The 21,781-nt window shown below is 36.7% G+C and overlaps 1 protein-coding gene and 1 long non-coding RNA gene across 2 annotated transcripts in view; one reads left to right on the forward strand and one right to left on the reverse strand.

Moving 5' to 3' along the window:
* LOC127877891 (uncharacterized) overlaps positions 1-20,457 on the forward strand; it is a 70,401-nt gene extending 49,944 nt beyond the window's left edge. Inside the window, exons 3-7 of the mRNA XM_052424219.1 lie at positions 1,932-2,170; positions 3,140-3,275; positions 3,775-4,074; positions 8,936-9,012; positions 17,245-20,457. Of these exons, the coding sequence (XP_052280179.1) occupies positions 1,932-2,170; positions 3,140-3,275; positions 3,775-4,074; positions 8,936-8,967 (707 nt within the window). The 3' untranslated portion in view covers positions 8,968-9,012; positions 17,245-20,457. The remainder of the gene's footprint in view (positions 1-1,931; positions 2,171-3,139; positions 3,276-3,774; positions 4,075-8,935; positions 9,013-17,244) is intronic.
* On the reverse strand, positions 4,502-5,614 carry LOC127877943 (uncharacterized). Its single transcript, XR_008048674.1, has 2 exons — positions 5,183-5,614; positions 4,502-4,621 (listed from the first exon to the last, which is right to left on the reverse strand). It is a non-coding gene; the product is annotated as an uncharacterized LOC127877943 (long non-coding RNA).
* Positions 20,458-21,781: the final 1,324 nt, after the last annotated feature.

Genomic DNA, 21,781 nt, shown 5'->3' on the forward strand with positions numbered 1-21,781 from the left:
TTTCTGACAAACACATATCTTGTTTTTCATTCTAAATCGGGTCTGGTAATCTGCCCAATTCACAATGGAAAAAGTTTTTTTCCCAATTGGGAGCTAAAAATTCCCAATGGAAAGTTTCAAAAAAAAATCTCAGTGTTTTGTTCATCTCTCCTCCATATAAATTCAAGCTTAGTAAATATAATTATAAAAAACACTTGTATTCTCAATTTTAAAGTATTTTTTAGAAAAACAACAACACTAATTTCCCAATTTTAGTCAAAATGCTGCAAATTTGTCCAATCCAAAGGGACCTGGCCCCATTCCCAAAATGGTGGAAAAAAAACCTGTTAACGTTTTCTCCTACTTTAAAGATCATGCTCACTTTTCAAAGATAACATTTGACCGTATAACAGGGTTCTCAATAACTTTTGAGCCAACAGGCCCAAATGTGAAGCTTCTAGGAGGGTCCAGGGGGCATGCTCCCCCCTGAAAATTTTAAAATTGAGCACTTGACTTCCTGCATTTTGGGCCATTTTATGGCTATTTTAGTGGTCAACCAGGCACTTAAATTTGAGCATTTTTGTGTGCATTTTATGAATTTTAGCTTTTTTTAACTTAATAAAGATAAATGGAAAAAGCTCTTTATTACTTTTGTAAAATTTTAACTCAACATGTGATGAACAGAACGTCAAAATATTTTACTGCTTTTTGACCGATTCCAATATGCGCCTTTTCATTGTTGTTGTAATGCGTTAAGGGAGATAATGAATCGACGTCTTTGCTTAATAGCAAATAGTAACCAAATTACCGAAAAGGCACGCAAATTTCGAAAATTCAATTGCCGATTTTCCAAATCTGATGAATTTCAACCGGCCAAAGTCTGATTTCAAACAGCTGAATAGGCGAGCGGCTGGCTCTTTATTGAGAACCCTGTATAGTGGCTTATTTGGACTGTTTCTTTGTCTTTCATCAGGCTATTTAATTCAGATAACTTGCCACAAATGACAAACATAAGGACATGGCAAAGTAGCTTTAAAACATGTCTCTCAATTCAAAGGTCATGGTCACACTTTAATGTCAAAGGACAAATTCAGCTATGACGTGACAGCTTTTTATCAAGCATTCAGTTAAAAGACAAGTTACCCTAAATGACTTCATTTGTAAACTGGCCTCAAAGATATATTAATCAATCAAAAAGCACTTTGAAACGTAAATTTGATCGGGCGGCCGAACTGTACATACCCTGATTACCACAATCTGTGTTGCAATATAAAGAAGCGAAACTCCAGCTGCTGGAGCAGTATTGAATTCTCATTATAAACAATTAGTTGGTCCTTTATTCAAGGCAAGTCACCGATTTCCCAAACAGTACAAAACAGCACAATACAGCACAATACAAACCAACATGAACACAAAATATGAATAAAGCTGGGGTCACCACTTGTTTTCATTTAATTGTAAAAAGACAGATTAACTCCCATAGGAGGAAGTGTTTGGTGCGCATGCACTGTAACATTTCATAAAATGTAAACAAGAAAAATACGACAAAATTTGTGATGCTCAAAGTTCATATTAGCTAACTTTTATTGTCGGATGTTAATTCTATGAAATAAAATTAATAAACTTTTGCTCTTAAATTATTTGCTAGACATTCAAACTGGCAATATAGCATTTTCACTCATACCTGTCTTAACAACATTGGTCAGGTCCAACAGTCTAGCACTTTGGGGAATGTCTTCAATGATACGACATTCAGTAGCAACAGCTGTTCTTTCTCTTAGTAATTGATATGGAATCTCTTTTTTTGCAATTAATGAGTGACGTCATCAGGTGAAATATTCACATTTTATTTTACTCGCCAATCCAAACATGCAGAAATGAAGTAAATACTTAATGTCTGAGTAAATTAATGTTTTGGTAGAATAATTCACATGAAATTATGAACATTTCAGACCATTCAGTTGTGATTGACAGTAACTCATGTGGCACTGAATTTTTCATCAATGAAGAGGATGAGATTACACTGGAGTATGATGGAAGAACGTTATCAGAAGATTGTTGGATTGACTTCTCAACAGAAAACCTGGAAACCAGAGAAATGTGCTTCAAACCAGAGAAGTTCTTGATCTATCGAGACTCTGGTCTAATAGTGGAGTACCACAAAGATCTGATCACCCCTCAGTCAGATGAGGTAAATATTTCATTATGAAATGATACATGCACATGCTATTACAATTTCTATTTTCATCTTGTAGCATTTTATTGGTAGACTTCTCCATTAGCACTGCAGACGTTCGATTTTGAGTTGAGCTTTCTTTATGAAGTCCTTGTTAGCCATTATATACCGGTAATTATGTGTGCAGTCATTCAAAATGTGGTAATGGTATTAAATTACCATTGTTTGGTGATCAATAGATAGTTATAAATCATTGTGATGTGTGGCTTTAATGAAGAGTTCAGTAGTCATGATGGTTTATTCTCCTTGGAAATCCAAATTGCTGCATATTGGCTGATAAACAATGCAAGGCTTTTTCATATATGTTGGGAATATTACCTATGCCTGTTAAATTGAGAATTTGAGTGTCAATTTACTTGAAATTGTAAAAATATTATTGGATATAGAATATGTTTGATGATTTTTAAATTAAGAATAATTATTGATAAAACCAGCATAAAACAAAACAATAAAATTATACTTATAAATATGTTAGTGAAGTGGATATGACAACTTCAAAACTCTCTATTTTTATACTAAACAAAATAATGTTTGTTTGACTTTGAAACAAACCATCCATGGGGAACATCTGGACTGGTTATGGGGAAAAAAATGTTGCCATTGTGAATATGATTGGAATCATTGGATGAGGGATAAAATCAGCAAAACAAAATCCCAAATGCTTATTCTTACAATAGTTTCTTTGTAATGTTTCAGAAATTGTCATACAGAAGTAACATGGGTTTTTTTATATCCAGTTAAATGCATATATACTTTTATTTTATAGTGAAACACTAAATATCACCCCTGAACAAGTAGTTTTACATTTAAATTGACATACATGTATGTGGGTATTTATCTTTGATGTGAAGTATAACACCTACTCCATTCAGTGAATATTTTAATCAGTCTAATGAAATCCTAATTGTGTACTGGCTACTTCAGGAGTTCGATTACTACAGACAGGATACTTCAGAGTGGTGTGATTCAGCATCTAAGGTTTTCATGGTGTTAAGAGCAGGAGACCAACCATCCAAATACAATGCAGACATCAAAATCAAAGCTCGCGTGCATGACAATGGTAATGTTTTTAAAGGGAAAGTGTTATTAAGCAATTATATTTTTCGTTATTTATAAAAGAGAAGTTCACTCATAATTGAACGTTTTCTTGGCTCTCGACAACAAAGTACATACTGATCGTTATCCATATTACACAGACATCAGAAACATTGTTTATTTCAACACTTTAGACTTAAAATGGAAAATAACAATATGTGTTTATTAATTTTAATCAGCAGTTTAGTGTTATTAGTAAATTAACCTCCTCTGTAAACAGTGTTCTCCGAAAGCGCCTGCAGCTGGCGATTAACTTATCCCAAAAAAATTTAAATTTCAGAATGGTGCAAACAACGCCTTTTTTAGTTCTTAGATGCTGGCTACTTTGAAAATGTAACTGGCTACTCAATTTTTTATGTAGAACTCTGTGTAAATGCCAATTTTAAATGGTATTTAGTGCAAGTCATACATGAAATGATGCAAAAAAACGTGTCAATTATTATTAATGTTAAATTGTTTTGCAGGTGACAATTTGGAATACATTGGATATACAATTATTGGATTTCTCATTGGTGTTGTGGTTCTGGTGATCGCTGCCTGCGTAATCGCTTTGATATGCTGCTACCGTAAGCAGAAAAATCGCGGTCAAGTTTTCAAGCAGCAGTGTGACACCACAACAGTGTCCACCTATCCTTCGGCCCAGCAGAGCCCACAAGCTGGGTATCAGCCTAAGGGTGGTAAGAAGGCTGGGTACCAACCACATACTGGTTCCCCATCATCATTTCAAGCTGAGTACCAGCCTCCAGATAAAGCGGATTCATTGGGTACATTTTAATACTTATAAAAGATTAATTCATTGAAGTGGGGAATCTCATGTAACAAAATAGAAATAGTACACTGTATTCACCATGGTTGAAGAGTTCCATTATTTATATTGTAAAACATTAAAACATTCATGCATTGTTCCTCATGATACTCTTAAAGCTCCTATTCAACTAAAAAGTTTTATCAAATGAATTAAACAACCTGCTACATATTCTGGCATGCAATTTAAGTGGTAGTCATCAGGGTTCCCTCTGGGCTTTCAAAAGTTGTCGCCACTTACTTTCGCCAAATTTAAAAAGTTGTCGCCACACTGGGGCTACATTTGGGCAATGAAGATCATGTTATTATAATACAAACAAAAACTGAGCATTTACAGTATGTTAAAGGAATTGATTTAATAACAGTAGTATTAATAATAAAAACACATTTAACATTGTTAATTAAATAAAGGCACATTCAATCAGTTGTAACTCTTGTTGATTGACACCTTCTTAGCAGCCTGAATATGTTGCCACAGTTTTGGTGCTTCAGAAGCTTTATGGTATTCTGAAAATACAAAAAGGGAAATATAATATTAATATAATACTAATAATAATCAATGAATGTGAAGTATATAAATAATATAAATGTGTGCTAGCATATGATCTACTACATAGAGCCCTTAACACAACAGTCAAATAAAATAAGCATTTGTGTATATCAAATGTCAAATTGATTTCCATGTGCTAAACTATGTTTACCTTTTTTTTTAAGGTACATCCGGTAGTGAATGAATTGATAAGTGTTGAGGATATAAAGAGTTCACACAGCATAGATTGTGTGTTGGAAATCATATTGAAGGAAATGAAATTCTGATAAACAACTGTCTTTGTTTGGTTTTTGTTTGTTAGCTGGTGAATAATAGCGGTGGGAACGTTTGCATTTTGAATGAGTCTCAAAATAAGCAGCATCTAATGTTCACTTTCTAAAAGTCGTTTTACACTCTGAACTTGCCATTTTGACGAGTGAAACAGCAATATGTCACCGTTTAAATAGAACCAATAGATGTAAAATGTTTTACTATTTTCTATAATTACACTGATTTTTCTAAAAACAATCGGTACTTACCTTTTTGATTGTCATTGTTGTCAATTTAACGGTCTTGAATCTGCTTCGAACACTGTGACAAACACTTCACATTTAAGCGCAAAGTCGGTATATTTCAATATTGCCTTATCTCTGAAGCAATAAAACTGCCGACCAATTAAGATAACTTGCAACAACACCCCAGATAATCGCAATTATCACCATAACATTCCACTTTGCGGTAGTCGGCAGTCAGCACCACGCTCCATTGATTACAGCTGTATCGCTTACACCATGGAAATCTATAGTATTACGACTGCCGTAAAGCGGCTGGTAAACACAGCGTCTTTTGTCATTTTAAGAAAATATGAACGCAGAAAAATGCCGATTTTTTTAAAATCGCCATTTACGAAATTTTGTCGCCAGATTTTTTATTTTGTCGCAATTGGCGCCAATGGCGATCGACAGCGGGAACCCTGAGTCATTACCACTTTGATAATCTCTAGTTTTTTTCTGAAAAATATTGAATACTTGTATTATGTTTCCTGATACAAATAAAACTTTTAGACAAATGGCTCAATTTTGTAGACATCAACATCCAGCTATTGCTAACAGTGCTTTCGATTTACAGAATTTAACTCTTGAAATTGAAGACCCATAAAATTTCCCCTTGGTGCAGGCCATGATTTTGTTAATCATTCATAGTTTACAATAGAGCTCAAAAAGCATTCTCCTTATATGACAAAAGTGACTAAAGCAAACTATACTTATGCATAAAAAACAAGGGCTGTTAGTAAAACATGCATGCCCCCCATATGGGCTGTCATTTGTAGTGGAAGCCTTTGTGTGAATAAGTTTTTCGTCACTGTGACCTTGACCTTTGACCTAGTGACCTGAAAATCAATAGGGGTCATCTGCCAGTCATGATCAACGCACTTATGAAGTTTCATGATCCTAGGCCTAATTTTTCTTAAGTTATCATCAGGAAACCATTTTACTGTTTCAAGTCACTGTGACTTTGACCTTGTGACCTGAAAATTTATAGGGGTCATCTGCCAGTCATGATCAATGTACCTATGAAGTTTCATGATCCTAGGTGTAAGCATTCTTGAGTTATCATCCGGAAACCATTTTACTATTTCGAGTCACTGTGACCTTGACCTTTGACCTAGTGACCTGAAAATCAATAAGGGTCATCTGCCAGTCATGATCAATGTGCTTATGAAGTTTCATGATCCTAGGCCTAAGCATTATTGAGTTATCATCCGGAAACCATTTACTATTTCAAGTCACTGTGACCTTGACCTTTGACCTAGTGACCTGAAAATCAATAGGGGTCATCTGCCAGTTATGATCAATGTACCTATGAAGTTTCATGATCCTAGGCCTAAGCATTATTGAGTTATCATCCGGAAACCATTTTACTATTTTGAGTCACTGTGACCTTGACCTTTGACCTAGTGACCTGAAAATCAACAGGGGTCATCTGCCAGTCATGGTCAATGTACCTATGAAGTTTCATGATCCTAGGCCTAAGCATTCTTGATTATCATCCGGAAACCATATTACTGGTTTGAGTCACTGTGACCTTGATCTTTGACCTAGTGACCTGAAAATCAATAGGGGTCATCTGCCAGTCATGATCAATGTACCTATGAAGTTTCATGATCCTAGGCCTAAGCGTTCTTGAGTTATCATCCGGAAACTATCTGGTGGACGGATGGACCGACCGACCGACGGACCGATGTGCAAAACAATATACCCCCTCTTCATTGAAGGGGGGCATAATAATGCTGTTATAACTGTCATTTACAATTTTTAATTTTAATTAATTATGTTGTAAAAACTGCTGAAAGTAAAAGTCCCCAAAACACTGGCCGAAAAGTTCAAACTTTCAGTTTTCAAAAAATAAGAGCTCTCATATAATTTTCATATATATTGATAGTGAATGGATACATAAGCGCAAGATGTAAAATTTACAAGCAGATTTTCATACTCTGTTTCTATTTTAGTATAACACTTTCATGTTCTAAATAACCTTCAATATTATGTTAAGCTCTTAATTTTTAGCGCTACTATTATATATGAAATATATATAGTGGAGATATCCTACTCACCCCGGCGTCTGCGTTAGCGTTTTCGTACTACCCCTAATATTTTCTTTGTCCCTTGACATATTGCTTTCATATTTTGCATACTTGTTTACCAACATGACCCCAACCTATAACAAGAGCAGACAACTCTATCAAGCATTTTGTCATAATTATGGCCCCTTTTCCACTTAGAATATGCAGCAAATGTTAAAGTTTTCGTACTACCCCATTTATTTTCATTGTCCCTTGACATATTGCTTTTATATGTTGCATTCTTGTTTACTAACATGACCCCAACCTATAAACAAGAGCAGACCACTGTATCAAGCATTTTGACATAATTATAGCCCCTTTTACACTTAGATAATTGAACATTTTGCTTAAATTGCCATAACTTCTTTATTTATGATCAAATTTTATTATTACTTTGACAAAACAACTCTTACCTAAATACCACAATGGATTCCACCCAAACAATACCCCACGCCCCTACCCAGAATCCCTTCCCCCCCAACCTTCCCCCCCCCCTCCAATTTTTTTATCATCTTATAAATTACCACACTCCACATTATACCCCCCTCCCACCCCCTACCCCCCAACCCCTAATTTTTTATTTTTTTTTAAACATCTAATAAATATCCACACCCCACATTTTACCCCCCTCTCACCCCCTACCCTCCCACCCCCCAATTTTTCTTTAAACAGCATCTTAATGACTTATAAATTACCCCACCCCACATTATACCCCCTCTCACCCCCCCCTCCTACCCCCCCACCCCCCCCCCCTATTTTTTTTTTATTTTTTTTTAAACATCATCTCATAAATTACCCCACCCCACATTATACCCCCCTCTCACTCCCCCCTACCCCCCCCCCCCCGCCCAATTTTATTTTTTTCCTTTTTTATTTTTGAAAGATCGTCTAATAAATTATTGAATATGAACAATTTCCCCATGATGGCTTACGTTATACTGTCAAGCACTCGAATAGTCGAGCGCGCTGTCCTCTGACAGCTCATGTTATGTCCCCCACCACTATAGTGGGGGACATATTGTTTTTGCCCTGTCTGTTGGTTGGTCTGTGTGTTTGTTTGTGCAAACTTTAACTTTTGCAATATTGAAGATAGCAACTTCATATTTGGCATGCATGTGTATCTCTAGGAGCTGCACATTTTGAGTGGTGAAAGGTCAAGGTCATCCTTCAAGGTCAAAGGTCAAATATATGGGTCAAAATCGCTCATTTTATTGTACACTTGCAATATTGAAGATAGCAACTTTATAGTTTGCATGCATGTGTATCTCATGGAGCTGCACATTTTGAGTTGTGAAAGGTCAAGGTCATCCTTCAAGGTCAAAGGTCAAATATATGGGGACATAGTGTTTCACAAACACATCGCTTGTTTTGTTTTGCACTGCATGTTTAAATTAACGTGAGTTCTTTGAGTGTTCTGCTTACCTAAATCACAAGTGTAACCATGGGTCATTGTTTTTAAATTACAGACATTGCTGGTGGTCCATGTTATGCTCTTCATGAATGGGGGAAAATAAAAGTCTATCTATCTATCAGCATTTTGTATCTTTATAATATTTAAAAACATTTTGTGAAACCCTTTTTCCAGTACCTTTATCACATTACAAGTAACAGTTGCCTGTGCAACATTGACAATTAGTTCTAAAATATTATATTTAAATTTTTATTTCAGCACCACCACCCCCATATTCTGCATATACCTAATTAAGAGATCAACTGGAAAAATGAAGAAATTTTACAGAAATATAAGTGGATTATAATATTTGTTTATTTATGTATTGCCATTTATTATTGACCGTCCGCTCCCTCCCCCCCTCCCCCCCCCAAAGTCCAAAGTTCTTTCCTCAGCTTACCTGAGCAGAACTGAGCGTTTATGATCGCCATTTGTCTGTTGTCAACATTTGCCATGTTAACACTCTTAGAGACCACATTTATATTTGTCCTTATATTGCTATAGTAAAAGCTTGTTAACACTCTAGAAGTCATAAGTTTAGTCCAATCTTCATGAAACTTGGTCAGAACATATGTTTAAAGATATCTGGGTGGCTAAGTAGAAAATGGTTCCAGTCCTTTGAAAAAGGAGGCTACTAGGGGGTGGGACATTTTTCCTTAAATGACTATTGTTGAACCTTGTTAACTCTCTAGAAGTCTCACTCTAGTCCAATCTATTTGAAATTTGGTTCAAACATTTGTTCTAATGATAGCTTGGCTGAGTTCGAAAATGGTTAGAGTTCATTGAAAAACATGGCTGCTAGGGGGTGGGGCATTTTTCCTTATATGGCTGTATTGAAACCTTGTTAACACTCTTGATGTCTCATTTTTTGTGCATTTGAAATGAAACTTAGTCAGAACACTTGTACTTATGACTGCTCTGCTTAGTTTGAAAATTCCTCCAGTTTGTTGAAAAACATGGCTGCCTGGTCGGTAAGTTTTACTTATGCGGCTATAGTAAACACTTGTTGACACTATATAAGCCACATGTTTAGGACAATCTTTATGAAACTTGGTCAGAACATTTGGCCCAATCAAATATCGGCTGAGTTTGAGACTGGGTGATGGGAGCTCAAAAACTAGGTCACTAGGAAAATAAAAGAACTTGTTTATACTCTAGAAGTCTCTTTTTTGCCAAATCTTCAGGAATCAGCTAGCACTTTCTCAGAGTTGGCTAGAACTTTATTATAAAGTAACAAATTATAGTTTTGGTCCCATGTTATCCCCGTAGGGCCCATAACCCTCATGTACTTATGTTGTTGTTTACCATGTTGCTTGAGACCAGAATCTCCTGTAAAGTTGTCAAGTTGATTGCTATGAAAAAAAAACTTTTTACTGGAAAATGCCCAAAAGACCACAATTAAGTCCCGTAAAAGCCTATGACATGATTGTCAGCTGACGCACTATGTCTTATTAGGTAAGTATTATATACCATAGTCAGATTATGGCAATTAAAAACACTTTTACATGACTGAATTATTTTTCATGCCACATTTAATGATAAGATTTTGACTGTTACAAGTTTATTAATCTAACATTCTTTAAAAAGTTAAGCCAAATATTGACCTTAACTTTCTGCCACTAAAAGAGGATGGAGATATCCATGATGAATGCCTCAATGTAGCCTGTTACTGGACAGTTGATTTTATTGTAATTGGGTTCAATTTTTAGCTCATCTATTTATTTATTTTAAATTATGAGCTATTGTCATCACCTTGGCGTCGGCAACGGCGTCCGGTTAAGTTTTGCGTTTAGGTCCACTTTTCTCATAAAGTATCAATGCTATTGCATTCAAACTTGGTACACTTACTTACTATCATGAGGGGACTGGGCAGGCAAAGTTAGATAACTCTGGCTTGCATTTTGACAGAATTATGTGCCTTTTTTTGTACTTAGAAAGTTGAAAATTTTGGTTGAGTTTTGTGTTTAGGTCCATTTTATTCCTTAAGTATCAAAGCTATTGATTTCATACTTGCAACACTTACTAACTATCATAAGGGGACTGTGCGGGCAAAGTTATGTAACTCTTACTGGCATTTTGACGGAATTATGGGCCCTTTATACTTGAAAATTTGGTTAAGTTTTGTGTTTTGGTCCACTTTACCCCTAAAGTATCATAGATATTCCTTTCATACTTGGAACACTCGCAAACTATCATAAGGGGACAGTAAAGGACAAGTTGCATAACTCTGGTTGACATTTTTACGGAATTATGGCCCTTTTTTGACTTAGTAACTTTGAATATATATGGTTACATTTTGTGTTTAGATCCACTTTACTTCTTAAGTATCAAGGCTTTTGCTTTTAAACTTCAAATACTTTCATGCTATCATGAGGGTACTGTACCTGGCAAGTTGAATTTTACCTTGACCTTTGAATGACCTTGACTCTCTAGGTCAAATTATAAAATTTTGCTAAAATTGCCATAACTTCTTTATTTATGATTAGATTCGATTGATACTTTGACAAAACAACTCTTACCTGACATACCACAATGGACTCCACCCAAACCATTCCCCACGCTCCCCCCCCTCCCCATCTGAATCCCCCCTCAATTCCCCCCATTAATTATTTTTTAGCTCATCTATTTTTTGAAAAAAAATTATGAGCTATTGTCATCACGTCGGCGTCGGCGTTGGCGTCGGCGTCCGGTTAAGTTTTGCATTTAGGTCCACTTTTCTCAGAAAGTATCAATGCTATTAAATTCAAACTTGGTACACTTACTTACTATCATGAGGGGACTGGGCAGGCAAAGTTAGATAACTCTGGCGTGCATTTTGACAGAATTATGTGCCCTTTTTATACTTAGAAAATTGAAAATTTTGGTTAAGTTTTGCGTTTAGGTCCACTTTTCTCAGAAAGTATCAATGCTATTGCATTCAAACTTGGTACACTTACTAACTATCATGAGGGGACTGGGCAGGCAAAGTTAGATAACTCTGGCGTGCATTTTGACAGAATTATGTGCCCTTTTTACTCTTAGAAAATTGAAAATTTTGGTTAAGTTTTGTGTTTAGGTACATTTTATTCCTTAAGTATCAAAGCTATTGCTTTCATACTTGCAACACTTACTAACTATCATAAGGGGACTGTGCAGGCAAAGTAATGTAACTCTGACTGGCATTTTGACAGAATTATGTGCCCTTTTTATACTTAGAAAATTGAAAATTTTGTTAAGTTTTGTGTTTAGGTCCACTTTATTCCTACAGTATCAAAGCTATTGCTTTCGTACTTGCAACACTTATTAACTATCATAAGGGGACTGTGCAGGCAAAGTTATGTAACTCTGACTGGCATTTGGACGGAATTATGAGCCCTTTATACTTAGAAAATTGAAAATTTGGTTAAGATTTGTGTTTTGGTCCACTTTACCCCTAAAGTATCAAAGATATTGCTTTCATACTTGGAACACTCACAAACTATCATAAGGGTACAGTAAAAGGACAAGTTGCATAACTCTGGTTGTCATTGTTACGGAATTATGGCCCTTTTTTGACTTAGTAACTTTGAATATATGGTTAAATTTTGTGTTTCGATCCACTTTACTTCTTAAGTATCAAGGCTATTGCTTTCAAACTTCAAATACTTTCATGCTATCATGAGGTTACTGTACCTGGCAAGTTGAATTTTACCTTGACCTTTGAATGACCTTGACTCTCAAGGTCAAATTATTAAATTTTGCTAAAATTGCCATAACTTCTTTATTTATGATTAGATTTGATTGATACTTTGATAAAACTACTCTTACCTGACATACCACAATAGACTCCACCCAAACCATCCCCCGTGCCCTCCCCCCCTCCCCCCTAATTTTTTTTTTAAGATCATCTCACAAATGACCACCACACCCTCACACTATACCCCTACCCCCCCCCCACCCCAACCCCCCCCCCCAATTTTTTTTTTTTTTTTTTTTAAGATCATCTCACAAATTACCACCACACCCTCACACTAAACCCCACCCCCCATTTTTTTTTTAAACGGTTATGTTTGAAATACTGTCCAACCATCGCACCCAAAAAATCCCCCCCCCCATCCCCCACCCACTCCCACCCCCCCCCCACCCCCCCCACCCCCCCCGATAGTTTTTTTTTTTTCGCTTTTTTGGAAGATAATGTAATAAATGTCCACAACTCCACACTATACACCCCTCTTCACTCCACCCCTCCCTCCTTTGTGATTGAAAATAAGAGTCCCTTCACCTTTAAAAAGAAAATAGATGAGCGGTCTGCACCCGCAAGGCGGTGCTCTTGTTTAATTGAAGATCATCTAATAAATGACCACCACACCCTTACACTATACCTTCCCCCCCACCCCCAAAAAAATAATGTTTATGCCCCCCGCAGGGTGGCATATAGCAGTTGAACTGTCCATCAGTATGTCAGTCAGTCTGTCCGAAAAAACTTAAACATTGGCCATTACCTTTTCACTTTTGAAGATAGCAACTTGATATTTGGCATGCGTGTGTATTTCATGGAGCTGCACATTTTAAGTGGTGAAAGGTCAAGATCAATGTCATCCTTCAAGGTCAAATGTCAAATTTATGGTGTCTGTCCGTCCGAAAAATTTAACATTGGCCATAACTTTTTCAATATTGAAGATAGCAACTTGATATTTGGCATGCATTTGTATCTCATGGATCTTAAGATTTTGAGTGGTGAAAGGTGAAGGTCAAGGTCATCCTTCAAGGTCAAATGTCAAATATATGGCGTCTGTCCGTCCGAAAACTTTAACATTGGCCATAACTTTTTTAATATTAAAGATAGCAACTTGATATTTGGCATGCATGTGTATCTCATGAAGCTGCACATTTTGAGTGGTGTAAATTCAAGGTCAAGGTCATCCTTCAAGGTCAAATTATTATTTTTTTTAATTAAAAGCGGCGTTCTCATGAAGCTGCACATTTTGAGTGGTGGAAGTTTAAGGTCAAGGTCATCCTTCAAGGTCTAGGTCATCCTTCAAGGTCAAAGATCCAAAAAAAAATCAAAGCGGCCTTCTCATGAAGCTGCTTATTTTGAGTGGTTGAAGTTGAAGGTCAAGGTCATTCTTTAAGATCAAGGTCATCCTTTAAGGTCAAAAAAATAATTCAAAGCAGCATTATCATGAAGCTGCATATTTTGAGTGGTGGAAGGTCAAGGTCATCCTTCAAGGTCAAGGTCATCCTTCAAGATCAAAGGTAAACAAAAATATTTAAAAATTCAAAGCGGCGTTATCATTAAGCTGCACATTTTGAGAGGTGGAAGTTCAAGGTCAAGGTCATCCTTCAAGGTCATGGTCATCCTTCAAGGTCAAAGGTAAATTTATTTTTTTTAATTTCAAAGCGGCTTCTCATGAAGCTGCACATTTTGAGTGGTGGAAGTTGAAGGTTAAGTTCATCTGTCAAGGTCATCCTTCAAGGTCAAAGGTCACACAAAATAATTCAAAGCAGCATTATCATGAAGCTGCACATTTTGAGTGGTGGAAGGTCAAGGTCATCCTTCAAGGTCAAGGTCATCCTTCAAGATCAAAGGTCATAAAAAATATTTCAAAGCTGCGTTCTCATAAAGTTGCACATTTTTAGTGGTGGAAGTTCAAGGCCAAGGTCATCCTTCAAGGTCAAAGGTAAAAAAAATAAAATAAGAATGATTTTAAAGCGGCGCAAAAGGGGGTATTGTGTTTCTGAAAAACACATCTCTTGTTTTTTTCAAACATGGTTAACAAACACAAATATTTATTTTTATTATTTTATTTTTGAAATACTGTCCAACCATCCCACCCAAGAATCCCCCCCCCCCAAATTTTTTTTATTTTCTTTTGCATTTTTTTTTTGCATTTTTGGAAGATAATGTAATAAATGACCACATCCCCACACTATACTGTATCTCAATTTCAATCCCAAAGGAGGGAGGAGTGGAGTGGAGAGGTGTGTATAATACACCCTTCTCCACTCCACCCCTCCCTCCTTTGTGATTGAAATTGAGATAGGTCCCTACACCTTTGAAAAGAAAAATAGATGAGCGGTCTGCACCCGCAAGGCGGTGCTCTTGTTTTCACATATAATATAATCAAATTAATAAAAAGATATTTATATATTGCCATGTCTGTCCCACTTTTTAGCTCATCTATTTTTTGAAAAAAAAAATGAGCTATTGTCATCACCTTGGTGTCGGCGTTGGCGTCTGCGTCCGGTTAAGTTTTGCGTTTAGGTCCACTTTTCTCAGAAAGTATCAATGCTATTGCATTCAAACTTGGTACACTTACTACCTATCATGAGGGGACTGGGCAGGCAAAGTTAGATAACTCTGGCGTGCATTTTGACAGAATTATGTGCCCTTTTTATACTTAGAAAATTGAAAATTTTGGATAAGTTTTGTGTTTAGGTCCATTTTATTCCTTAAGTATCAAAGCTATTGATTTCATACTTGCAACACTTACTAACTATCATAAGGGGACTGTGCATTTTTTGCATTTTTTTTTTCGCATTTTTGGAAGATATTGTAATAAATGTCCACCCCCCACACTATACACCCCTCTTCACTCCACCCCTCCCTCCTTTGTGATTGAAATTAAGAGTCCCTTCACCTTTAAAAAGAAAATAGATGAGCGGTCTGCACCCGCAAGGCGGTGCTCTTGTTTGGATTCTGCCATAACTTAAAAAGTTCGTCCTATTTTTTCATGAAACTTGAAACATGGACAGATGGCAATATGGAGATTAGGGGCGTCAATTCATTTTGTTCCTACATCAAGAATTCTGGTTGCTATGGCAACAAATATATTGCCTAATTGGTGCAAAAAGGTACCATGTGCCTCTTAATTTAAACTTCATAGGTACATTGATCATGACTTGCAGATGACCCCTATTGATTTTGAGGTCACTAGGTCAAAGGTCAAGGTCACGGTGACCCGAAATAGTAAAATGGTTTCCGGATGATAACTCAAGAAGGATTATGCCTAGGATCATGAAACTTGATAGGTAGATTGATCATGACTCACAGATGACCCCTATTGATTTTCAGGTCACTAGGTCAAAGGTCAAGGTCACGGTGACCCGAAATAGTAAAATGGTTTCCGGATGATAACTCAAGAACGCTTAGGCCTAGGATCATGAAACTTGATAGGTAGATTGATCATGACTCGCAGATGACCCCTATTGATTTTCAGGTCACTAGGTCGAAGGTCAAGGTCACAGTGACCGGAAATAGCAAAATGGTTTCCAGATGATAACTCAAGAAGGCTTATGCCTAGGATCATGAAACTTGATAGGTAGATTGACCATGACTCGCAGATGACCCCTATTGATTTTCAGGTCACTAGGTCAAAGGTCAAGGTCACGGTGACCCGAAATAGTAAAATGGTTTCCGGATGATAACTCAAGAACGCTTATGCCTAGGATCATGAAACTTGATAGGTAGATTGATCATGACTTTCAAATGACCCCTATTGATTTTCAGTTCACTAGGTCAAAGGTCAAGGTCACGGTGAGCCGAAATAGTAAAATGGTTTCCGGATGATAACTCAAGAACGCTTATGCCTAGGATCATGAAACTTGATAGGTAGATTGATCATGACTCACAGATGACCCCTATTGATTTTCAGGTCACTAGGTCAAAGGTAACGGTGACCCGAAATAGTTAAATGGTTTCCTGATGATAACTCAAGAACGCTTATGCCTAGAATCATGAAACTTCATAGGTACATTGATCATTACTGGCAGATGACCCCTATTGATTTTCAGGTCACTAGGTCAAAGGTCAAGGTCATGGTGATCGGAAATAGTAAAATGGTTTCCGGATGATAACTCAATAACGCTTATGCCTAGGATCATGAGACTTCATAGGTACATTGATCATTACTGGCAGATGACCCCTATTGACTTTCAGGTCACTAGGTCAAAGGTCAAGGTCACAGTGACAAAAACATATTCACACAATGGCTGTCTCTACAACTGAGAGGGGGCATGCATGTTTTACAAACAGTCCTTGTTTACATCTTTTACTACCTATGGTTATTTTTTAATGGGTATTGTTGTATTTGTTAAGATTTCTGGAATGTTGATAATGATCGTTGATGTTTCTGAACTAATTTGTTTGAAAATCATCAGTATTTACGTTTGTTTCTATTATTACTGGTGCAATATAATAAAATGAGACAAGAGAGCCATGCTGGTCTTGCATATGTGTGTGCGGATTTTTTTCAAAGTTAATGATGTCGTTAGGCACCTGATCTTGCATTATGTGTCGAGCCGGAGTGTGCCCCAGCACTCCCACCTAATTAGCATATTACCATTGTAGACTCACCAATGTTGAGACAATAATTGAATTATAACTGCAATTTCCTGCTTTTTATAGTTGATACTAAAGATTTTCATGGTCTTGTGCTGTGGGGAGACAACCCCACCTGTCCTGTGTGGTGACCACCAACAAAACTCACATTCCTCCAGTAAGGTGGACTTATTGAGAAAAACGTACACTTTTTTAGAAGAATTTGTAATTACCTTTTAATTTCTTACAGGGGTCTCGGGTGTGGGCGAAGTGGGCGATTTCTTCTCCCAATTAATCTTAACTTGCACATTAATTTCATGAAGGCGAAGTGACTTCTCCTTCTTAATGATTTACTTTGTGCCAGAAAATGACTGATTAAAATTAATTTGATGTGGAAAATTGACACAGGAGGATTCTCAGCCATAAGTTGCCCCATTTACAGGTCATGCAAAGTTGAACATTCAAAAGAACAGTGGGAGGTATTACACTTCTTGAAATTGTTAATAGATGATGCCTTGATTAATTGCCTTGTGCTGGCTACCAGTAACAGAAAAATAGATGAGCGGTCTGCACCCACAAGGCGGTGCTCTTGTTTTCTCATATAATATAATCAAATTAATAAAAAGAGATTTATATATTGCCATGTGTCTGAAATTGTGCCTGTTTATGTTTAAGTTTACTAAAACAAAAACTGGACAGTCAATGCTCTAGAATATAATTTTATACATTTACATTTACAGTGAAATGTTCGTTTTACTATGTTGAATATATCGTTACAACATATTTTTGCTTTAAGGGGCATTATTATCAGCTTTGTTGAGATTGTGTAATATTTTCTAGATCATGAATATTTACATTCATTGTATACATTGAACATACAGAAGTCAATTTGTTGGCTTTGTCTCCAATCATAAAGAAATGAATTGAAATTATTATTTAAGACAAAATGGTGTAAGTGCATAGTTCAACAACCAAATATCATTTTACAGTATAGTTTTTATGAGTTTCCCTTTGGTATGTATATTATTTTGAACAGAGCATACATTAATTCATATTAAAATCGATTACCAATTAATTTGCATATATTAACATGGACATTTAGAGGTTATAAGGAGTACTGAGACAACATTTCATTTTTCAGTTCTCATAGCTATTACATATTACTTGTTATTCCCCATAATAACAGTAGATGTTTGGATGGTTCTCTTCATCCAGATTTTGTTTTTCCTCTGTAATTTGTAAATGCCCGGAGGGATTTTGATGTTACTTTGGATTAGGTTTCTCCATGAACACACAATGTGTCTACTTCACAAGGTCGCCATGGCGTAATGGATATGGTTTCTGCCTAGTGTCCGGTAGATTACAGGTTCAATCCCGACTGGGGGAGCTTTCTTAAGATCTTCCCCAAAGACACCAAGCACTGGTTCTACCCAGAAAACAGACTTCAGAGTGTTTCAATAGGTCATATGCTTTCGATGCCATCAATCTAAAATAAAAAGGTTTAAACTATATACTAAAATTCACTTGCTTATTGGTAAAAGTTCAAGATAAGCAATAAATTGTCCAAGGTAAAACAATTGCGTTTCCTATCTGTAACTTTGTAATACCTGAAAGGATAATAATTGTACTTAGAATTATTTTATCCCATGTCATACAATGTTCCACGCACAACTCCCATGCTCCTCAGTTTAAGGGCAAGGTCAAAATTCAGAAACAAAGGTCATGAATTTTGGTTTGTGCGTGTGTGTGTTTTTAGCTCACCTGAGCACAACGTCGTTGCTCATGGTGAGTTTTTGTTATCGCTTTTTGTCCGTTGTGCATTGTGCGGCGTCAACATTTGCCTTGTTAACTCTCTAGAGGCCACATTTATTGTCCACTCTTCATGAAATTTGGTTAGAAGATTGGTTTCAATGATATCTTGGATGAGTTCGAAAATGGTTATGTTTGCTTGAAAAACATGGCTGCCAAGGGGCGGGGCATTTTTCCCAATATGGCTATATAAGGCTATAGTAAAATCTTGTTAACACTCTAGAGGCCACATTTATTGTCCGATCTTCATGAAACTTGGTCAGAAGATTCATCCCAATAATTTTCTTGGACGAGTTCAAAAATGATGCCCGTTGGTTGAAAAACATGGCTGCCAGGGGGCGGGGCATTTTTCCTTATATGGCTATAGTTAAACCTTGTTAACACTCCAGAAGCCACATTTATTTTCCGATCTTAATGAATTTTGGTCAGAAGATTTGTCCAAATGATATCTTATATAAGTTCGAAAATGGTTACGTTTGCTTGAAAAAAATGGCTGCCAAGGGGCGGGGCATTTTTCCTTATATGGCTATATATGGCTATAGTAAAATCTTGTTAACACTCTAGAGGCTACATTTATTGTTAAATCTTCATGAAACTTGGTCAGAAGATTCATCCCAATAATATCTTGGATGATTTCGAAAATGATGCCGGTTGGTTTAAAAACATGGCCGCCAGGGGGCGGGGCATTTTTCCTTATATGTCTATTTATAGTAAACCTTGTTAACACTCTAGAGGCAACATTTATTGTCCAATCTTGATGAAATATGGTCAGAAGATTTGTCTTAATGATATCTTGGATGAGTTAAAAAATAGGGGCGGGGCATTTTTCCTTATATGGCTATATAAGGCTATAGTAAAATCTTGTTAACACTCTAGAGGCCACATTTGTAGTCCGATCTTCATGAAACTCGGTCAGAAGATTCATCCCAATAATACCTTGGACGAGTTCAAAAATGATGCCGGTTGGTTGAAAAACATGGCCACCACAGGGGCGGGGCTATTTTCCTTATATGGCAATAGTAAAACCTTGTTAACACTCTAGAGGTCACATTTATTTTCCGATCATCATCAAACTTGGTCAGAAGATTTGTCCCAATGATATCTTGGATGAGTTAGAAAATGGTTTTGGTTGCTTTAAAAACATGGCCACCAGGGGCGGGGCATTTTTCCTTATATGGCTATAGTAAAACCTTGTTTACACTCTAGAGGCCACATTTATTGTCCAATCTTCATGAAATTTGGTCAGAAGATTGGTCTCAATGATATCTTGGATGAGTTCGAAAATAATTATGTTTGCTTGAAAAAAATGGCTTCCAAGGGGCGGGGCATTTTTCCTTATATGGCTATAGTAAAATCTTGTTAACACTCTAGAGGCCACATTTACTGTCTGATCTTCATGAAACTTGGTCAAAAGATTCATCCCGATAATATCTTGGACGAGTTCATTAATGATGCCGGTTGGTTGAAAAACATGGCTGCCAGGGGGCGGGGCATTTTTCCTTATATGGCTAAAGTTAAACCTTGTTAACACTCTAGAGGCCACATTTATTTTCCGATCTTTGTGAAACTTGGTCAGAAGATTTGTCCCAATAATATCTTGTTATCTCAGGTGAGCGACAGTGGGCCTTTCAGGCCCTCTTGTGTTTTTTTTTTTTTTTTTGGGGGGGGGGGGGGTGAGTGTCTTGTCAAAACATGTCTTTTGGAGCATTTGTCATAGGGGCAATGTTTTTTGTGTGTCTTGTAATGTTGTGTAATGAAATCTAAATGTGCTTTTGTATAGCATCTTTATTTATTGAATATACATTTATGTATTTTTTTTAATGCTTTCTAGTCATTTTTGATGAGATTTTGTGCAATTTACATCGTTGCTGAGTTTAAGTTACTTTTTAGCTCACCTGAGCACAACGTGATTTTGTGATTGCCTTTTGTCCGTCGTCCGTCGTCAACATTTTGCCTTGTAAACACTCTAGAGGCCACATTTATTGTCCGATCTTCATGAAACTTTGTCAGAACATTTGTCCCATTGATACCTCGACTGAGTTTTAAACTGGGTCATGCTGGGTCAAGAACTAGGTCACTAGGTCAAAAAAAGAAAAACCTTGTGAACACTGTAGAAGTCACATTTGATGCCAAATCTTCATGTAACTCAAAATGTTTGTCTAAATGATATGTTGGTTGAGTTCAAAAATCGTTCCGGTCCATTGAAAAACATGGCCGGGAGGGGGCGGGGCAGTATTCCTTATATGGCTATAGAGAAACCTTGTGAACACTCACAATTTTTGCCCAATCATCATGAAACTTGGTGGAAATATTGGTTTCATTGATATCTCGGATAAGTTCGAAAATGGTCCAGATCGGTGAAAAAACATGGCCGCAAGTGGGCGCGGCATTTTTCTCTATTGTATATAGTGAAAACATGGGAACACTCTAGAAGTCACATTTTTGGTCCAATCTTCATGAAATTTGGTCAGAACATGTGTTTTTTGGACCTGACGGTTGAGTTCGAAAATGGTTACGTTTGCTTGAAAAACATGGCTGCCAAGGGGCAGGGCATTTTTCCTTATATGGCTATAGTAAAATCTTGTTAACACTATAGAGGCCACATTTATTGTCTGATCTTCATGAAACTTGGTCAGAAGATTCATCCCAATAATATCTTGGACGAGTTTGAAAATGATGCCAGTCGGTATAGTAAAACCTTGATAACACTCTAAGAGTCCACATTTATTTTCCGATCTTCATGAAACTTGCTCAGAAAATTTGTCCCAAATATATCTTGGATGAGTTCAAAAATGGTAACCTTTGCTTGAAAAACATGGCTGCCAAGGGGCGGGGCATTTTGCGTTATATGGCTATATATGGCTTTAGTAAAATCTTGTTAACACTCTAGAGGCCACATTTATTGTCCATTCTTCATGAAACTTGGTCAGAAGTTTCATCCCAATAATAACTTGGAATAGTTCGAAAATGATGCCAGT

Source organism: Dreissena polymorpha, chromosome 1, assembly GCF_020536995.1.
Source record: "Dreissena polymorpha isolate Duluth1 chromosome 1, UMN_Dpol_1.0, whole genome shotgun sequence".
Classification (NCBI taxonomy): Eukaryota; Metazoa; Mollusca; class Bivalvia; order Myida; family Dreissenidae; genus Dreissena; species Dreissena polymorpha.